Consider the following 21,113-nt stretch of genomic DNA (forward strand, 5'->3'; position numbering starts at 1 on the left):
TTTGCTTTGTCTTTTATTTCGGGTTTGGCCTCATAGCCCATCTGGCCCCTGTTCCCTCTGTCCTCATCTGCTCTGCTCCTCTTCCTGTGACCCTTCCCATCATCCTGTCCACTCTGCCTTAGAGCCTTTGCTCTAGTTTTCTCTGCCCAGGGCTCTCTCCCCCCAGATGCCCGCTCGGCTAATTCCCCCTCGCCTCCTTCAAGTCTTTGCCTTAATCTCACCTGCTCAGTGAAACCTACCCAGACTACTCCATTTAATACCCTCACCTGCCCAGTCCCACCCCAGCACACCTGATCCCTCTTACTCTGCCCTACTTTTTCCCATAGCCCCATCACCTCCTAATATTCTACAGGATTGACTCCTGTTGATTCTTTATCCTCTGTCTCCACTGATAGAATGTTAGCTCCGTGAGGGCAGGGATCTTTGGGGGCTTTGTCTACTGATGTATCCCAAATACCTAAAACAGTGCCTGACACGTAATAGGGGCTCAGTAAATATTTGTTGAATGAATGTCCTACTCAGAGAACGCAGCAGGGCCCCAGGTCTGAATTGGCTGCCAACAGGGCACAGTAGGGGCTGAATACACATTTATTAATAGATAGACTGATTGATTACATGACATGTCTTTGCTGTTCTGTAGGACTGTGTATTGGGCACTGGCTACCCAGCTGAAGGAAGAGGTGTGTACACAGGCTCTCCTGTGGTTGCCACAGAGGTCCCACCCATGGCCATGGCCTAGTGGGTGCCCTCTATGTCAGGCCACAGCAGGAGATCTTTGCAGTATGACTGGGTTCATGGTTGCCCCCTTTGCTTTCCAACCCATCTCAGATGCCCCACGTGGTAAGCTGAATAATGACCCCAAAGATACTCAGGTCCTAATCCCTGGATGCTGGATATGGCAAAAGGAAGTTTGCAGGTGTGATTACATTAAAGATCTTGAGAGGGAGAGATTATCCCAATCTGCCCTAAATGTAATTACAAGTGTCCTTATAAGAGGGAAGCAGAAGGAGATCCTATGACAGAAAAGGAGAAGGCCATGCGATGACAGAAGCAGAAACTGGAGTGGTGAGCCTTGGAGGGGGAGGAAGGGGATGCAAACCAAGGAATGCAGGTGGCCACTAGAAGCTGAAAAAGGCAAGGAAATGGATTCTCCCCTCAAGGCCTCCAGAAGGAACCAGTCCTGCCCAAACACCTTGACTTTAACCCTGTGAAACTGATTTTGGATTTCTGACCTCCACAGCTGTAAGAGAACATATCTTTGTTGTCTTTTTTTTTTTTTTAATTGGAGTATAGCTGCTTTACAATGTTGTGTTAGTTTCTGCTGCACGATGAAGTGAGTCAGCTATATGTATACCTACATCCCCTCCCTCTGGGACTTCCCTCCCACCCCCTACAATCCCACCCAACTAGGTCATCACAGAGCACCGAGCTGAGCTCCCTGTGCTACACAGCAGGTTCCCACTAGCTATCTATTTTACACATGGTGGTGTATTTATGTCAAACCTAATCTCCCAATTTGTCCCTGAGAAAAGCATAATTCAAAAGGACACATGTACCCCAATGTTCCATTGCAGCTCTATTTACAATAGCCAGGTCATGGAAGCAGTCTAAATGCCCATCGACAGATGAATGGATAAAGAAGATGTGGCACATATATACAATGGAACACTACTCAGACATAAAAAGAAACGAAATTGGGTCATTTGTAGAGATGTGGATGGACCTAGAGTCTGTCATACAGAGTGAAATAAGCCAGAAAGAGAAAAACAAATATTGTATATTAATGCGTATATGTGGAATCTAGAAAAATGGTTCAGATGAACCTATTTGCAAGGCAGGAATAGAGACATAGACGTAGAGAATGGATGTGTGGACACGGGGGGAAGGGGAGGGTATTGTCTTAAGCCACTAAGTTTGTGGTAATTTGTTACAGCAGCCATAGGAACCTACTACAGGCCATTCCACTGGCAGCTCCCCTTCACAACCACCAGCACAAACCCCACGTGTGTTTTCTCACACCACACGGAACCTCAGACCCACACAGGGGCAGGAGGACCCTGCAGTGTCCCAGGTGACGGCAGCCCTGACAACCTTGTGTTGTTCCAAGTTGAGCCACCCTCTTTCTCCTCCTCTGCAGCTTTTTCCAAACGCTTTACCAAAGATCTTGCTGGCCTGGAATAGCTTCCCTGAGAAGACCCTCTGCATCTTCCTGCTTCTAAATATTTAATTAGTCCTAAATGAAGAATCCTCCAAAAGTGAAGAGCACTTTGCACATCTGCCGACATAATCACATTTGCGTGGTTGCTGTTGCTTCTGGTCATCCTGGAAACTTTCCTTCCCCTCTGGCTCCGCTGCAGTGATTGCAGGCACACTGAGAGCGGCGGCACTTTCCAAAGCACATCCTCTTGTTTCCTGGGAACCTTCCAAACTCTATAGCTCTATTTGTCATTCCATCAAACGAAGGTTGAACTGATCAGCCCCAAAGTATTCCTGAATTCTCCCATAAACACAGATCGCCATGATGCAGGGTTCCCAGACTTGGGCTTTTTATAAACAAGTCAGCATGACAACCCTGAAAGGTAGAATTATTATTCCCTCCTTATAGATGAGGAATCTGAGGCTCAGGATACCGTGGAATGTGGTAGTTAGAAGCCAGATATGGTGACCATTAGAGCTATGCTCCATATGTTCCAGATGTCCCCTTTTCTGGCACTTGCAAGAATCTCACTTCCTGGTCTTGCAGTGGTTGGGCAGGTTGCATGATTGAGGACAATAGGACAGTGAGTTGTGAGCAGAAAAGATACGTTTGTCTTCCAGGCCAGGCAAGACCCTTGTGAGATCTTCTTCTCTCTACCCGTGTGACCAACGATGCCCCAGATGGAGGCTGCTCCATCCATGGGGGTCTCAGAGGAAGGACATGGATCAGAGCTGGGGCTGATCCAAGGTGGGAACACAGCATGCTGCTGTAAGCCACTGAGAGCTGGGGGTCATGTGGCCACCACTAGCTTCTCCTGACTGCCTGGTTTAAAAGTCAGCTCTGCTACTTTCTAGCTATGTGACCTTGGATGAGTCAGTCAGCCTCTCTAGAGCTTGGCAGGATGGATGCATGGCATCTGCCACAGAGTTTGGGGGAGGATTTAACAAGATAATATGAATAAAATTCTTAGTGCTGTGCCTGTCACATAGTAAATGCTCAGTAAATGGAAGCTGTAGTCACTGTTGTTGTTGTTACTGTTATTATTATAAAAGAAATTCAGTTAATTGCCCAGAGTCCCCTTAGTTAGAAGTGACTGTTGGTAAGGTACAGGAAGGAAAAGGGGACCGAATTTTCTTCATCCTATGTGTTGGACATCATTATTCATATTTTATTTTATATTTTCACATCTTTATTGGAGTATAAATGCTTTACAATGTTGTGCTAGTTTCTGCTGTACAACAAAGTGAATCAGCTATACATATACATATATCCCCATATCCCCTCCTTCTTGAGTCTCCCTCCCACCCTCCCTAACCCATCCCTCTAGGTGGTCACAAAGCACCGAGCTGATCTGCCTGTGCTATGCAGCAGCTTCCCACTAGCTATCTATTTTATATTTGGTAGTGTATATATGTCAATGCTACTATCTCACTTTGTCCCAGCTTCCCCTTCCCCCGCTGTGCCCTCAAGTCCGTTCTCTACGTCCGTGTCTTTATTCCTGCCCTGCCACCAAGTTCATCGGTACCGCTTTTTAAAATGCCATATATATGCGTTAGCATATGGTATTTGTTTTTCTCTTTCTGACTTACTTCACTCCATATGACAGATTCTAGGTCCATCCACCTCACTACAAATAACTCAATTTCATTTCTTTTTATGGCTGAGTAATATTCCATTGTTATATGTGCCACATCTTCTTTATCCATTCATCTGTCTATGGAAACTTAGGTTGCTTTCATGTCCTGGCTATTGTAAACAGTGCTGCAATGAACATTGTGGTATATGACTCTTTTTGAATTATGGTTTTCTCAGGGTATATGCCCAGGAGTGGGATTGCTGGGTCGTATGGTAGTTCTATTTGTAGTTTTTTAAGGAACCTCCATACTGTTCTCCATAGTGGTTGTATCAATTGCCATTCCCGCCAACAATGCAACAGGGTTTCCTTTTCTCCACACCCTCTCCAGCATTTATTGTTTGTAGATTTTTTGGTGATGGCCATTCTGACCGGTGTGAGGTGATACCTCACTGTGGTTTTGATTTGCATTTCTCTAGCAAATTACCAATGGCATTTTTCGCAGAAGTATCCATATTTTACAGATGGGTAAACTGAGGCTCAGAGAATTATTTAACTTTTCTAAGGTCGCAGAGTCATTAAATGATGGAGCCAGGATTTGAATTTAGCCCTGGACGACTCTCTCCCCATCATCTTCTTTATTTTCTTTGAAAGAGAAGGCTCCCAGCCTTGGGCACCCCCAAGCCCTGCACCCTCTACTCCAGCCGCAACTAGCTCCATCACTTCCCCAGAGCAGCATGGCTTGTCACATTACAGTGCCAGCCTTCTTAGCCTCCTCCTTAAATCTGGACCTGGCCCATCCTGACTTGACCTGCGGTAGCCCAGTCCCATATCTGACCCCTTCCCTTACCCTTCCCACCAGCTTCTCTTCAACCTGGGCAGGGGAGCACAGGGGGTCCTCTCAGGATTCTAGCCCAGGACGGTGTGTGCATCTTCTAACATGACAGCACGGGGGCAGGGCCTCTCTCCCAGCAGGGTTAACCTCGGGGAGGCGCACTGCATTGGGAAACAGAAGAGCCCAGCTCTCCTCTGGGCTCTGCACTTGAGAATAATAACCCCTCATGTTTGCAGCTCCCATCCCCTCAGGAGCTGATTTAACTCTGCCACAGCTCCCTGCGACAGGGAGGGCCCCGGTTATCATCACCACCTCCCTGAACTCTAGAGATACTAGATGCACCTAGATACTGACATCTAGATGCTAAAGCTAATAGGTGTTAAGTCAGATAATCTTGAGCTCAAATTCTACTCTTTCTCTTACTCACTCTGTGATGTCAGGCAAGTTATTTAGCCTCTCTGGGCCTCTGTTTCCGTATCTGTAAATGTACTCGACCCTGTAAGATTATCAGGAAGACTCACTTATGTGCAATATGGGAAGTTCTCACATTTAGTGAATATCCCATAGGTGGTAGCCATCAGTAATCAGTATCATTACCATCATCTTTATCATTATCTATGGTGTTGTTATTTTCTCCCAGCCTCATCTACAAAATGAGAGCTTTGAACGAGATGGTCTAATTCCCTTCCAAATTTGAGTGACTCCCTCAAACTCACACACACACACACACACACACACACACACACACACACACACCCTGCTGCTCAAAGAGGCAGCGCAGGGGACCCCAGATTTACAAAGCCACAGTGACAAGCCTGAGCTCTGCTCAGTTACCCTCAAGGGTCAAGTTCAGGGAGTAGGCAGAGTGTCATGGCGGCTGAAAGGCAAGAGGATAGAGGGTGAGGGAGAAACAGGCCAAATGCCCAGAAGGGTTAGCAGGGTGCAGGGAGGCCTAAGGTCTTGGAGTGCAGCCCCAGAGCCATCACTTGGAATCAGTGCCCCGTAAAACCTAATGGGTGTTTGAAATATCACCAGCCAGGGAAGGTCTGGGAGTTGGAGAGAGCTTTCAACCCTCCCCACAACTGGGGCTGAGACATGGTGGCAGGGAGACCTGGGTGGGGAGACAGAGCGTCGTCTCCACTTGAGCGTCGCCTCCTCCCAGAACTGGCACCTCTGGAAGGCAGGCAATGAGCGATGACGGCAGCACAGCGCACCTTGTCACCTGGGGTTCTTCCCGTCCCCACCCCCGGGGCCCAGCGCTTTGATGCAAGATGGCAGCAAAGCGCTTGCCCCACCGTAGCTTGGCCGGCTGCCTTCTGGGGAAACTGGAGCACATGTTCCTACATCCAGGACTCCCAGTGCCCCACTCTGTGCGGGCCTGTGATTACATGCCAGATACGGTTAGGGCGACTGCAGCTCTGCTCGCAGGTCTACCTTCGCCCGGTGTTCTGAGGCGCCAAGCTCTGGGGAGTGGCGAGGACTTGGGTGAGCAAACCTGCTCCATCTGTCAGAGGCCAATCCGTTAGAGGAAGCCCCTCCTGCGAGGGGAAGGATTCACACAATGGAGGTCCATGGAGATGCTCTGGCCATGACCTGGCCGGCAGGAGGGCTCAGGAGTTGGCTGCACTGAGTTTGCTCCACGGTGAGTGGGCTCTGGGGGAAAGGGGTCACCTGATGGTTGGTATCGGCAGCTTGGTTCTCCAAAAAAGAGGGTGTCTGCCGTCAGGGGAAGGAGGGCAGTGGGAGGGGCCTTCTCTTCCCTTCACTGCCCTCTCTCTTTGGACGGCATACACAGAGTCATCTCCAGCATCTGCCCACAGCCTGTAATTCAGCCACCCGGCTGCACTGAGTGCTTGGCTGCTCTGGTTGTGGGGAGGGCAGATTACTGAGTGGAGTGAAGTGATTGGCAGGTGCCTGGGGGGCCCGGCTGCCCTGGTAGCAGAGGCAGGCTCCACGTGACGCTGTACTGCCTGAGAAGCCCCAGCTCCCGGGACTCCTGTGTGTCCCCTTCCCAAAACTCAGACCGTCCCCCTTTCCCTTCATCATTCTTTAGATCCACGCTTCTCTAACTGTTATAAGCAAGTGAATCATCTGGGATGTGGTTAGAATTCAGATTCCAATTTAGAGCCCAAGATTCTGTATTTCTAACCAGTTCTGCTGCTGATGCAAGGGACGATGCTCTGAGTAGGACACCTTTAGAATTTTCATAGCATTATTATGTATATGATCTCTGCTCTCATAACAGCCCTGTGGAAAGAGTAATGATAATAATGGTAGTAGCGTATATCATTCTCATTGCCTCCAATGCAAGACACTGAACCCCGAATTTCATAAATCCTATTTCAATCTTCACAGCACCTCGGCAAAAGAGCTCTTTCTCAGAATTTACAGGTGAGAAAAAAGTTGACATTCTGAGATAACTTGCCAAGGTCATGAACCCAATGAGCGGTGGAGTTGGAATTCAGAACTTCCATCTTCTAACACTGGTCCCTCCTCTATTTATATATAAGGTTGGCAAATTTAAGCTTCTTTTAAAAAGTAATGGTCAGGGGTGTAAGCTCTGGAGCCAGAGTGTGCCTGACTTTAGCAGAGAGCCCAAGAATCTGGACCCAGACTCTTAAGATTTGAATGCTAGCTTTGTCACTTGCTAGCTTAATGATCTTGGGCAACTTACTTAACCTCTCTGTGCTTCAGTTTCTTTAACTGAATTGGCAATGATAATACTAGGGTTATTATGAGGATTATACAGTCAGCCTTTTGTATGGTTGTGGAACCTGCAGATACAGAGGACTGACTGTAAGACACGTGAGCATTTACAGATTTTGGTATCCAAGGGGGTGGGGTCCTGGAACCAATGCCCCTCAGATACCAAGGGACACTGTAGATACTATGATATCTCATTATATATGCATCTCATAATATATATAATCCTCATAATAACCATAGTATTATCTATCTATCTATCTATCATTGACCTTAAACAAATAGACAGTTATTTCTTCAGCAGTACATGGGTTTATTCAGGATCAGCAAAGAATTGTAATTTGGGGTCTGCAAGCATGATGAGCCATGTGTAAGTGTTTTGCAGCAAAGAGAGGAGAACTCTTTTATAGAGGGGGAAAGGAAGCTGGGAGGGCTATAGTAAACGTAGAGTCCATTGGAGGAATTGAGAGTTCAAAGCATATTGGCTTTTCATTGGCTGAGCTCCTGCCAGCCTAGAAGAGAAAGATTTTCTTCTTCCTGTAGGGCTCTGCTATCATCCAGGGTGTGAGAACTCCTCCTTCTGACCTCTCAACTCGAGATTCATTAAGGTCTCTGTTTATTCATTTTTATATTATCTGTCCAATGAGATTATAGACAGAGAGCACTTAGAAAAGTGTCTGGCACAAATATCAGTGATATGATTACTTGTGAAATGGGGATATTGATACTAAAGATAAAGACTATCATTCAATCAAAGACTCTGCAAGTGTCAGACACTTTTCTACATGTAGTAACTCATTTAGTTCTCATAATAATTCTATAAGCTAGGTTTAATATTAATCACATTGTATAGATGAGGGAACCGAGACACAGAGTTTAAATAACTTGCCCCAAATCACATAGCTAATAAGTGACAGAGCTGGAATTTGAACCCAGTGTGATTCACGCAACATGTATTGACATATTGATTGAGTGTTTACAGTGTGCCAGGCACTGCTGTAGGCACTGGAAATACAGCAGTAAACACAATAAACCCCCTGCTCTCTAGGGGTCCTAGACTGATACCTCCTGGCACATGGCAAAACCCTCAATGAATACTAGCTCTGCTTGTCCTCTTACCCTTCTCTTGCCTGTGGCAGACATCACTAATTGATCACAGCATTCTTTCCCGCAGAGCCTGCCTCTGTCCAAAAAACCTGTCTTAAGACAGCACTCCAGGCAGCCTCTGTCTGCACTGACACCAAAGCTATGTCAGCTCTGAGTAATCATGGAACAAATGAACATTTCTGACCTCAAAGCCTGTGGTGTCAGCACCCAGGAGGAGGCAGACGGGACAGAGACAGAGGGAGGTTCATATGGGGAAGAGCCGCGAAGCCAAGATTGACCAGGGAGGTGGTGAAGGAAAGCACTACCAACAGCTCAACTCCCTTGCTCTCGGCCTGGAGCTTTCTAAAGAGGATGAGCAAGACGACTGGGCAGGGGGCTGGCCATCCCCATGCAGGTCTGTCCCTAGTGACACCAGTTAGGGCTGATAATCCTGCTAGGCCCTCGTGGGCCCCAGGTCTTTGGAGCCTGGCACTAGGCTTGGGGAGAGGTAGAAGGTGAGGTAAAGGGTGAGCAAAGGGCTCCCCACCCCGGCTCTACTGCCTGCTATCGAGCCCACCTATTGCCCAGCAGTCCCCTCCTGCCCAGCAGAAAGCCTGGCTGCAATTCCCACTTTATGGCCTCTGCCAAATGAAGCACAAACTTAACTACATCACCCCCCTGACAGGACAGGGAGGGGCTGGAGTGGAACGCTGGGCGGCTTCAGCCCCTAATCTAATCACTGGCATGTGTCATTTCGATTCCGGAGTGTGCTGGGGGCGTGGCAGCTCCCAAAAGCCTCCTTGCGAATCTCTTACTGTCTCCCGGGTGAATAACTCAGGACTAAGAGCTTCTGGCTGCTGAGATGGAGTGTGAGCTGGGGAACTGGACAGGGCAACACCTGAGATGGGCCCTGGGGCACAGATGGGGTTGCAGGGAGGGAAGCACAGCCTTCCTGGAGGGGACACAGGGACTGTTGTCCCTGCCCTGGGGTGACCACCTACCATCTGGGAACTGGTCTTAAAACCCAAGACCTAGAAACAGACTCACAGACATAGAGATCAGACTTGTGGTTGCCAAGGGGGAGGGGGAGAAGGGGGGCGGGAGAGGGATGCACTGGGAGTTTTGGGGTTGGCAGATGCAAACTATTACATTTACAGTGGATAAACAACAAGGTCCTACCATAGAGCACAGGGAACTATATCCAATCTCCTGGGATAATCATAATGGAAAAGAATATTAAAAAAAAAGAAAGTCTATATATGTATAACTGAGTCACTTTGCTGTACAGCGGAGATTGGTACAACATTGTAAATCAACTATACTTCGATTTAAAAAAAAAAGAAAGAAAGAAAGAAAAAAGAAAAAAAAGGAAAACCCAAGACCTGAATTTTTCTGGAACCTCAGAGCCACAAGATAGGGTAAAAATTTAAGTTCCACCCCTTCCTACTAACCTTGCCTTTAGATATATAATTAGATCCCTGAGGAGTGAGAAGGCCCAGGAAGCCTTGGGGCTTTACCGAGGGGAGAGCTTATGCCTTCGGGCAGCTTCAGGTTGGCTGCCTGCAGGGCGGCTCTTTGGTTCGTTTATGGGTCTGGCCCATAGAGGCTTAAAGCTGGACCCCGGGAGACTGGCTGAGTCATGGAGATGTAAGAGGCGAGGGGCTCAGCATCCTTAACCACACAGCTCCTCTCCTCTAGGACAACTGGAGAAGGAGGTAGGGATGTCTTGGGAGGAAAGTGAGACCTCTGCCATTGAATTATTGGCCATCCAACAGGCTGCAGAGACTGTGGGAGATTGTGGCAGCAGCCCTTGGAAGTTTTTCTGGATATAATGACAAATAGAGGGCTGCCTGTCTAGCCAGGGGCTGTGCGTAACTAACTCTTTATTCTAGATGTTAGTGAAGTCCCCAGAACTGGAGCTGTGATTTCTTGGTGAGTGCTGAAACTACCTGAGATTCTGGGAAACAGCAGATGGTAGGAGCATTCACAACTGGGAAAATCCCATTTTTGCTCTGTTTCTCAGTTGCCTTGCTCTATGAAATGGGAATCATGAAAGGTATAAACACTTGGAGAGGCTGAGCCAATGCTGTTCTGTAAGGAAGGGCTGCTGGTGCCCTATCTTCGTCCCACTGCAGAGGGACACTATTCCAGGAGGAGGGCTCTAAGTGCCATTCGCTAACGATAGCTTTGCTTCAGGCCCTGACCCAGGGCTTAGAATGAGTCCCTGGCTGCCATGTTGACATCAGGGCCACTTGGCACTTGGACAGAGGAGGTCCACACACTGGGGCCTGGCTCAGCAGCCAGGCTTCACTCCTGAACGCCTGCTGACATAGAGAGGCTGGGAGAGATTCCCTAGGGAGAAAGCCAAGGTGAGCTGCATGGGAAGTCCCTTGGCAGCACCCACCCCCACCCCCACCCCTCGCCCGGTCTGCAGCCCAAGTCCCTGACAAGGAGGCATATGGTGGCTTCAGCCCTTGGCCTTTGGATTCTGGAATAAAGGCCCTTCTGGGGCATCCAGTCCATAAATGGATTCTGATAGAGGTAGCTGGAAGAGGACCTCACAGCAAAGACTAAAGAATGGGATCTGTCTGTTGATAGCAGGCAGGTGTTTTTATTTTGCAATATATGATTTACTTTTCCAAGTACTCTTAAATACATTGCTTCATTTTGAGCCTCAAAATTCTGTGATATGGGTAGAATAAGTATAAGCAGCCCCAATGTCAAATAGTAAGCCGAAGCTCTGAGAGGTCAGTCTCAAGGTCCCCTGGCTATGTAGTGATGGAGACAGGAGCAAAGTCAGGTGCTTTGTCCAAGACGGGGGTGGAAAGGAAGGAGACTGTAGTGGGGACCTCACCGCAGATCTTTTCCCTTTCTAATAACCGAGACAGTGAAGAAAGATTTGGGATCAATTTAGAGGCTAACTGAGCAGGTCGAGGCAGAGGAGACCAGGAGCAGGAAGTAGGAAGTGAGGAGGGAAACAGGTGGACGTTTGCATGGACACTTCCTGTTCACAAACTTCTTACGCTCCTCATTTCATTAACAGCAGCAGCGGAATTTCATGGACAATTGGCGTTGAGCATTAACTGGGAGGTAATGAGAGAGGGAGGATGCAGTAAAGGCTGTTTGAATTTAAATTCTTTTCCTTTGGGGGGATGGGGGGGGCAGATATTTTTAAAGGCAATTTTAGTGCTGGAAAAAGTTCCTAGCAAACAGCAGTCCTCTGTAAGCAGTGTTAGGAGTAATGCCTTACCCTCAGCCCACGGTGTTCTTCTACCCACCAAATTCTGATGGTTGCCCTAAGTGAGGGATGCTGAGGGACTGGGTGTCTGACCCTGGGCAGATTCAGTCCCTCAGACTTGGGGAAACACACTGGTAGATGGTAGAAATGTGTCTACCATCAGCCATGAGCTAGAATGAGTTTCTCTGCAATAGTTATGGCAGAATCACCATGAAAAAAACTCTGTATGGACCTGGGCAGAGATGAGGATGACCTAGAAATAGAAAACAAGATTTCTGTTTTAGGAGTGTGCGATCTATTTGACAAGTGATACACACACACACAGAGCCACGAAACATTCAAGGGGAGAAGGATAGGAGATAATGTAAGTCTGAAGTTAGAGGAGAGGGGACAGAGTCATAGGGTGATCAGGTGGTAAGGGTGGGGGAGGAAGGCTGTTTTTTGAGCCAGGTCTTAGACAGGGACCTACAGATTGGTGAAACAGAAGAAGACTGTGCCAACTAGAAATAGAGGCTTAGATGGAAATGAACCCCTTCCTGAGCAGGATGGTAGGCAGGCTGGCTTGGCTAGATTGAAGGTTCTGTAATAGAAAGCAATGAGAAATGAAGAAAGTTAAATATAAGGGGAGGGAAACTTTGTGGAAGGCGTGAATTCTAATCTTAGGATTCAGGTTATGAGGCCACAGGAACTGCCATAAGATAGGATAATCAGTACAGAATTGGCTACTGAGGAGAACGAACCAGCAGTTGATTAGTTACCCAAGTGCAAGGTGATCAGGGCTCTTCTATCTGGACAGATGGCTGTGGGCACAGATGGGGAGCTAAGGAGCCATCGGGACTCTGATGGCTAATTTTCTGTGTCAACCTGGCTGGGCCACAGATATTTGTTCAAACATTATTCTTGGTGTTTCTGTGAAGGTATCTCTTAAATGTTTAAAGTCTTTAAACCAGTAAACTTTGAGTAAAACAGATTGTCCTCCAGAACGTGGGTGGGCTTCATGCAATCATTTGAAGGCCCTAATAGAGAAAGACCAACCTCTCCAGAAGAGAAAATCCAGCCAGCAGACCGCCTATGAACACAAACTGCAATTCCTCCCTGAGTCTCTAGCCTGCCAGAATACCCTACAGATTATGGATGTGCCAAGTCTCCACAATCATGTGAGTGTTATGGGCTGAATTGTGTCCCCCCAGAATTCATATGTTGAAGTCCTAACCCCCAATACGTCACAGTGGGACTGTATTTAGAAACAGGGCCTTTAAAGAAGTAGTTAGGGTTACATGAGTTCATAAGGTGGGCCCTGGTCCAGTGTGACTAGTGTCCTTAGAAGAAGAGGAAATTTGGACACATATGTGTCCAGAAGAGAACCACAGGAAGAAGGCAGCTATCTACGAGCCAGGGAGAGAGGCCTCAGAAGAAACCAACCTTACCAACACCTTGATCTTGGACTTCCAGCCTGCAGAACTATGAGAGAATCAATCTCTGTTTAAGCCACCCAGTCTGTGGTATTTTGTTATGGCAGCCAGAGCAGACTAATACAAGGATAGCAGATTATAATAAACTCCTTGAACCCAAGGGCCATGCATTAAGCCTATCCCCCAGCTCAGTGCCTTACACATGGTGCGTGTTGATGAAATGTTGTGCTAGATCTGGATCGCCTCCAATAGGAATGCACTGCTGAGAAGGCACAGGGGAAGATAGATTTACCTGGGATGAAGGGAACAAGAGCTCCAGGATATAGATAAGGTGGGAACTTTGTGTTCTGGTTGGAGCAATGTTCCTTAGGGATCAAGTCAAGTGAAGAATGATCTGAAACTGACTTATTTTGTACTCTCTGGTGTGCCTAACACAAGGCCTAGGACTTAATCAACACTCAATCCAAGTTTTGTTGAACGACCGACTGAATAAGTGACCAAGACAGGACTGGGAGATGGAGTGCTCTTACACCTTTTAAAAAACCATTTAAACACACATGTATGCTTGCATGTGCTAGAAATTTTCTGAAAGAGGTTGCTAACGGTGGTTACTTCTGGGGAGTGAACTGGGTAAGAGGCCAGGATTACTTTTCACTGGATACCTCGTACTGTTTATGCATTTTCATCATGAATGCATTACTCCTGGCTCATTCAATAGCTAATTCGATGATGTGCATCCCTGGGCTGAATGAAAAGAGGCAACGGGGGCTGGAGAACATTTTACCCCATCATTTGTCCCCTTCCAATATCCCCACAAAAACTTTTCAGCCTTCCCCAAGTGCCATGCAAACACATTGATGGAGACCAGCAAGCTTGGGTCTTCATAAGCCACTCCACAGCACCCAGAGGGAACACAGGGTGATGGTGTAGAACCCCAGCACAACAAGATAGCTTTGGAAGAGCAATCGGTCAAAGCGTTCCAGGAGGGCCAGCCACCCAGCCTCCTGTCGGTCCGCCTGGTCCTGGGTCTGGAAGTAGCTGCTGATACGTTGAAGCTGGGACCAGACTTCCCTCAGGGTCCATGGCTGGGCCTGCTGCTCCTGACAGATGGGGGACTCTACATGAGAGGAAGACACTCTAGGTGAGCCAGGGGCTACCGAGGCTCCCCCAGCCTTCCCATTGAAGCCGATGGCCTCAACCTTCAAGAAAGGTGGTGGGCAAAACTGGGCAGTGGGCTAGTTAGGATTGGGGACCCTCTCCCTACCTGCTGAGGGGAGGAAAGACTGTGCTGAAGGAACCCCTGGAGAACACAGTAAGTAGGGTGTTTGTGTAAGTAGGGTGTCGAGGCTACATCTATCCGGGAGATTTTTCTGAGCTAGCAGCCAGCCCACGTTGACTTAGAGCTTCAGGGGCTGGAATGGTTCTTTTTTTTTTTAATTGAGGTATAATTGACATATTATATTAGTTTCAAGCGTACAACATAATGATTCAATGTTTGTATACACTGTGAAATGATCACCACAGTAAGCCTAGGTAACATCCATCACCACACAGTTACAAATTTTTGTTCTTGTGATGAGAACTTTCGGAATGTACTCTCTCGGCAACTCTCGAGGATACAGTGAAAATACGGACTGCTTCATGACTTTGCATGTCATCCTTGCACAGGGGCCATGCTAACCTCTGTATCATTCCAGTGTTAGTATATGTGTTGCCAAAGGGAACACTGGGATGATGTATACTTTTGCACATTAAGCGATCAGATCCCACATGTATACAAACTATTTGTGTGTGTGTGTGTACGCGCGCGTGCACACGCACGCACTCTGCTATTCCGGAGTCAATGGCTCCAAACTGGAGAATAAAACAAGCTAAGGGGACTGAGGCCCTGATCTCTAGGCTGACATGTGGCTTCCTGGCAAGCCAGCAGGAGACGGTCTTCAGTCTCCAGGGAGGTAATGTAATATGCAGGGCAGAGATTAAGAAGCAGGTGTTTCCATTTTTTCATACAGCTGACTCAAGACGGCCTGGTACTCCGCCCATGGGAACTAAGGCTGAGGGTGATAAAGCAGAACCAGGCAGGGACCTCAAGACTTCTCACAAACCTGTTACCCCAGTGAGCTGGGCCCAGGGATCCATTCCAGACCCTTCCGCATCGGTGTCTCCTCGAAGGCACAAGAAGGTCCACTCCCGCTGGCTGCACTGCTCATCATGGAGGAATTTGACCAACAGGATGGACTTGGATAAGCTGAGGACCAAGAAGGCCATGCAGACCGTGAAGAAGACCCCTGAGGGAAGGAGCCAATGGAGGTGGAGTTAGCAGGGGTCCCTGGGCCTCTTCCTTCCCCATCTGAAAGGCAACACCAGATCTTGGACAGAAGTAATGCAAGACAGGTACCTAGCGACCCCGGAGCTGCTTACCAATTAGAGGGGTGGTCACTGTGCTCTTCGGCACCTCATCAGATATGTTAAGCCTGAAGACGGTGTAGCCCACCAGCACGCTGGTCTTGAACACAATCCTGGCGTGGCAGGTGGGCGGGAGATAGAAGCTCCCCAGGTCCACGAGCATTAGGAAGATGCTGGGAATCAGCAGGCTCACAACATAGACCAGTGGGCGCCTGCGGATCACCACCTGGACAGGGATGAGGAATCTGTTGCCAAGAGGGTCTAAGCCAATGGACAAATGTTTGGCCAAAGAACACTTAGCCAAGAACACTTTCTGCCATCCCAACATTTCTGCATAATATGAAAAGTCTATGTAGTTTAGAATAGGAGATTATCTTGTGGTTTAGAAAATAGAAAAAAATCCTTTAAGCTTTTACATAGAACCAATATTAATATCATTAACCATTATAAGAAGAAGCTACCAGTTATTTAGCGCTTGCTCTGTGCCAGGCACTGGAATAAGTGTTTCATATGATTTCTCTTATTTAATCCTCACAACAGCTCTGAGGGCTGGGTATTATTATTTTTTTTTTAACGATTTTATTGGAGTATAATTGCTTTACAATGGTGTGTTAGTTTCTGCTTTATAACGAAGTGAATCAGTTATACATATACATATATCCCCATATCTCTTCCCTCTTGCGTCTCCCTCCCTCCAACCCTCCCTATCCCACCCTTCTAGCTGGTCACATAGCACCGAGCTGATCTCCCTGTGCTATGCGACTGCTTCTCACTAGCCATCTATTTTACATCTGATAGTGTATATATGTCCATATATACACTACCACTCTCTCACAGGGCTGGGTATTATTATATCCATTTTACAAACCGGGAAACTGAGGTTCCTAGAGATTAAATTGCTTGTCCAAATTCACATAACTGGTGAGTGAGAAACTGTTTTAAAACCAGGTCTTACACCATAATCTTTCTTTTTAAACCATTTAGTTTGCAATATATTGTATTGGTTTTGCTTTAGTCTCTCTTCTTACCTGGGATGCAAACACCTTAGTACCTGTGTATCTGTCAGAGTCTTGTTAGGAACAAAGAGCACAGTTAAACTAGGAAAGTTGAGGAGGGCTTGACAAGGTGTGGACAGGACATAGAGAAACCACAAGGAAGAGGACAGTGCCCCAGGGATTCGGGGGACTGCGTCAGCTCTTCCTACCCTTAGGCCTGAAGGGACCAAAGACCGGGAATGTGGTTGGAACTTGAGGGGACAGAAAGCTGGTTGGACTTGTGGCTTCCTCGTAGGAGCACAGCCAGCTGGCGGAGACACCGCGGGGTGGGGAGAAATGGAGAGATAAATGCCCCACTCACTCTCCCCCTCCTTCCAATCTCCTGCCACTGCCTCCCCTGCCCGCTACTGGCCAAACATGACGAGGAGTCCCAACTCTACAGGCCGTAGACCAGCCTCCAGGAGCAAAAGTAGACGTGAGGTGGGGACAACTGCAGATACCCAGCAGGGCCTGCAGCGCGGCTGGGCAGGGAGCTGCTGAGCAGGTTTTTTAGCTGGGAATTTAAGACTCATAAAATTACAATGATTGCTGCTGCCATTTCGTTATACCTAGCTTCTCTGGGATGGGAATAGGAGATGTCTGTAATTAACCCAAAATCTATTCTCATCCTTCCTGGAGAGAAACTATGATATGACAGGGCTGTTTCCCCCATCAGACACTTACTGCTTTGCAATGACCGTTTGAGGGTGAAAATGGCATTTTCTAATCCTTCATGGGGCCAGAAATAATACCTACCTTACAGTGGGTGTTCGATAAATGTTTACTGAACAAATGAATGTTCTGCGCCATGTTGCTGTTAGATTTGGAAAAAAATGATGTCTGAAATCTCCCATTTCTCTGATTCACCAAACAGCTGAACGATTTCTACGTGTCAGTTAGTGTGCTAGATACTTTTTCACATGGGATGTGATTTGTTTACTCTTCACTGTCAGTTTGTTGGGAGGTAATAGAGCATCCCCACTTTATAGATCTTTAAAAATAAAGCTTAACCCCCTAAGTAAGCTGAGTAAGTGGCAGAGCTGGGATGTGCTCCCACATCTTCTGGTTCCAAGCGCTGTGCTCTTTCCCATACAGCCTACTCTTGGTCTGATCAGACCTCTGAGCTGAGTTCAGGGTCTTCTCTCTCACCTCTGCCTCCCTCTCTGGACGAGGATCACACGGAGGGAGCCAGGTCAGAGACCAGGGAAAGAGCAGAAGGTGGTGGGCGAAGAGCCTGGCTGGGTGAGACCAGTTGTCACCTTGCTGGTGAGAGCAGGGCCTCCCCAGCCTTTGGGTCCTGAAGCGTGTCCTGACTCAGGGGAGTTCCGCAGACCAGAGCCATTCGGCGTATTGTAGTCGGGCTATTGTCTTTCACATGAGACATAACTGGCTACAAATATCTAAACCAGAGTGACACTCACTGCTTTGCAATCATTTGGTTAAAATACATTTTTACCCAAGTGCAGTCAACAAGGAAAACCATGACCTGTCATCAACCTGCACCTTTCTACTCCCTTCGTTGTGCTGTGACAGACATAGCCGTGTTTGGAGGTGCAGGGGGAAGGGAGTCAAGGGGCCAGAGTCCACAGGGGCTCTTGTGTTGTGAGCCCCACCTAGGCTGTTGGTGATCTAGCCATATGGGGAGATGGGGGCGACCAAGCCTGCTGTCTCTGGAGGGTAGAAGTGGGAAGACCCCCAGAGACTTCATGGTGGATGTTACATAAAGGAGATGAAAGGAATAAGAATACCACCCTAAAGAAAAGTACCAGTAGGCATGTTGGTTAAGCAGAAAGAGCCCAGACTTAGAGTCAAAGGAACAGCAGAGTTCCTAAGCTTCTCAATTTGATGTGCCGGTTCAAGTGATTCTGGATGGTATCGAACCTCTCCTTGCCTTGATTTTTCCCTTTTTGAAAAAGCAGTTTACTTTTGCCTTGCCAAGCATCTTGGGTACAATTGAGATTAGCTGTTTTACTCTTTAAATAAAGATCCCGTGTAAATAGCGCATAGGCTGAGATGACTCTTCTCCACCCAGAGGCTGATGCAGAGAGTGAATGGAAATCTGGGACGGAACCAAACATGGGCAGTGTGGCTCCTTAGGGTCCCTGGTTCCTAGGAAAGTGCAGTTTCACCAAACCTCACGTTCTCCAAGGTGCCAGGGGAGAGGCGTGGCAAGAGCTAAGAGGCTGAGAGGCACGCCAGCTTCATGCAGTCACAAGGAGCCCGGCGCTGAGATGGGCCCATGCTTGGCTTTGTGCCATTTTGAGATTCTTAATAATTTTTAAGCAAGGGACCCTGCATTTTCACTTTGCAGGAGGCCCCAAAAAGTATGTAGCCTGTCCTGTTGTGACGATACTCCTCACTGGCTATCAACAATAGCTGAAAGTAAACAGGTAGGTACAAGGGTGGACGATTAGCTTGGGCTGTGACATAAAGCAGAAAGCTCTATGTCTATGTTTGGCTTGTAAAATCGTGAAACGAGACAGACCCTCCAGAACTACCTTAGCCATTTTTCTGCCTTTTAGCAAGGATGTTCCAATTCTTAAGACAGACCAAATAGTTCCTACAGTTTTGGTTTGGTTTTCTTCAAGCACAAAGGACCCACCTTTTTCTTTAAGTTGATCTGGGGGCAACGTTACCTATGGACTAGACTAATTTTCTCTACAAGCCCAGTACAGCCTAAAGAAACTCTAATTTTATCCCACAGTTTTCAGAAATGTTTTGTTTTCATGATCTCCTTTGATCCTCAAAGCCCTCTGTCCCCCAGCTCAAAAAACATGAATTGAGCATGAAGAGGGTATCAGACACTAACCTAAATGATAGAGTTAGAACTGGTGACAAGACAGGTCTCTACTCTTGCCCCGCAAACCCCCAACCCATGTCTTATGGGATCAGGAACCAGATTCTGATGGTTAGATATTTCACAAGTCTGCAGATCGAAGTTTGCCCCAGAATGGACCATACCCAGGGTCTATACTTGCTTTGATGACAAGATTTGGGACTCTCTGAGTTTATGTGTAGGTGATATTCTGGTCTTAGAATCGGTACTGGAATGGGTTAAGACATTTGGGGATGTTGGGATAGGGCGTCTATATTTTGCACATGGGACAGACATGAATTTGGGGGAGTCAGAGGGTGGCAGATGGTACTGGGTTGAATAATGCCCCCCAAAATTTGTGTCCTTCCAGAAACTCAGGATATGACCTTATTTGGAAATGGGATCATTGCAGATGAAATTAGTTAAGGTGAGGTCATATGGAATAGGATTGGCCCTTAACCCAATATGACTGATGTCCTTGTAAGAAGAAGAAAAATATCCTTTGTATCCATTCAAAGGATAATGCCATGTAAGGATGGAGGCAGGCATTGGAGCGATATGTCTACAAGCCAAGGAAAGCCAAAGATTGCTAGCAACCACCAAAAGCTAAGGTAGAGGCATGGAGCAGTCTCTCCCTCAGAGTGCCCAGAAGGAACCAACCCTGCCAACACCTTGATGTCAGATTTCTGACCTCCAGAACTGTGAGAGAAGAAATTTCTATTGTTTTAAAGTGGTACTTTGTTATAACAGCTCTAAGAAACTAATACAGGCGACTTGGCCGGTAACACACAGCGGAAGGATGCCACAGACTGGACTGGAATATTACTGCCTGTCTTTAGTTGTGTGTCACCATCATATAGGATTGGGCACATCGCTTCTGGAGTCAAGTCCAGGCTCCACCAGTCACCCTATAACCGTGGTTAAGATACTTAACTTCTCTGCCCCCCAATTCAAGCACTTGTAAAAATGTGGATCCTTAGAGGCTGCATCTCATAGAGATGTGAGGGTTACAGTACGACCTCTTAAAACAGCGCCTGGTTTGGAGTTAGTGCTTGGTTTTGTGGTCACTGTTATCATGTCTCCCTGGGCAGATTCTGAGGCCTGTGATAGGAACCAAGAGACTTGTTTTATTCATGCTTGTGTCCGCAGTGCTCAGCATTGAGCTTGGTGCATGATAAGAACACAAAAGGTGTTCATTGAGCTGTATTAGAGTCTGTTAATAATGCTTCTTTTAGCTCCAGTAGGGTGGGAGAGTGGAGTGAGCCCAACGGGGGGCTCTCATCTTAAGGTCAGTGTTCTGAGGGCTGCCTCTCTGCAGGTCATGTCAGGCAGTGACCCCTGTATGCCAGGGGACGGTATGTCACCAGCTCAGTGAGACACCACTCTCTGCAGGACTGCCCCTACCTAGAGCCCATCATTTCTAATGGACTAAAGGAGCCGGTGCCTTTAAATTCCACAGAAGGGGAAGAAACAGCACTTTGGTTTCAGTCCGTATTCTCCATTAGACACCCTTCAGGTGTTAGCAGTATTATGCCACAATTTCGTTATCCATTAAAGCCAGGTAATAATAAGTACACAAAGGTATTTGGAGCCTATCGATGTTAATGAAAGAGATCAATCTAATTCAGAATGTGTATGTGGAGAGCTCCTTGGAGATGGAATAGGCCCCAGGGTTAGCCTCTAATTGCCTCCTTGATGGTAGACCTCACCAGTACTCAATTTTGCATGACCATCTTTATGACATAGTTGGAATTTTGACGCCCAGACTCACGCTTCATACAGAAGCCCATTCTCCTCCTCTCCCAAGCCCCCCC

General features: G+C 47.4%; 1 protein-coding gene and 1 non-coding gene across 2 annotated transcripts in view; both read right to left on the minus strand.

Moving 5' to 3' along the window:
• Window positions 1-13,925: 13,925 nt before the first annotated feature.
• The window catches only part of HTR3B (5-hydroxytryptamine receptor 3B), a 36,827-nt gene continuing 29,639 nt past the window's right edge, over window positions 13,926-21,113 (minus strand). The window contains exons 8-10 of the mRNA XM_032639823.1: window positions 15,466-15,676; window positions 15,150-15,332; window positions 13,926-14,161 (exon numbers count right to left, since the gene is read on the minus strand). Coding sequence (XP_032495714.1) covers window positions 13,926-14,161; window positions 15,150-15,332; window positions 15,466-15,676 — 630 coding nt within the window. The remainder of the gene's footprint in view (window positions 14,162-15,149; window positions 15,333-15,465; window positions 15,677-21,113) is intronic.
• On the minus strand, window positions 14,668-14,771 carry LOC116758926. Its single transcript, XR_004351306.1, has one exon. It is a non-coding gene; the product is annotated as a U6 spliceosomal RNA (small nuclear RNA).

This window comes from Phocoena sinus, chromosome 8 (assembly GCF_008692025.1).
Source record: "Phocoena sinus isolate mPhoSin1 chromosome 8, mPhoSin1.pri, whole genome shotgun sequence".
Lineage (NCBI taxonomy): Eukaryota > Metazoa > Chordata > Mammalia > Artiodactyla > Phocoenidae > Phocoena > Phocoena sinus.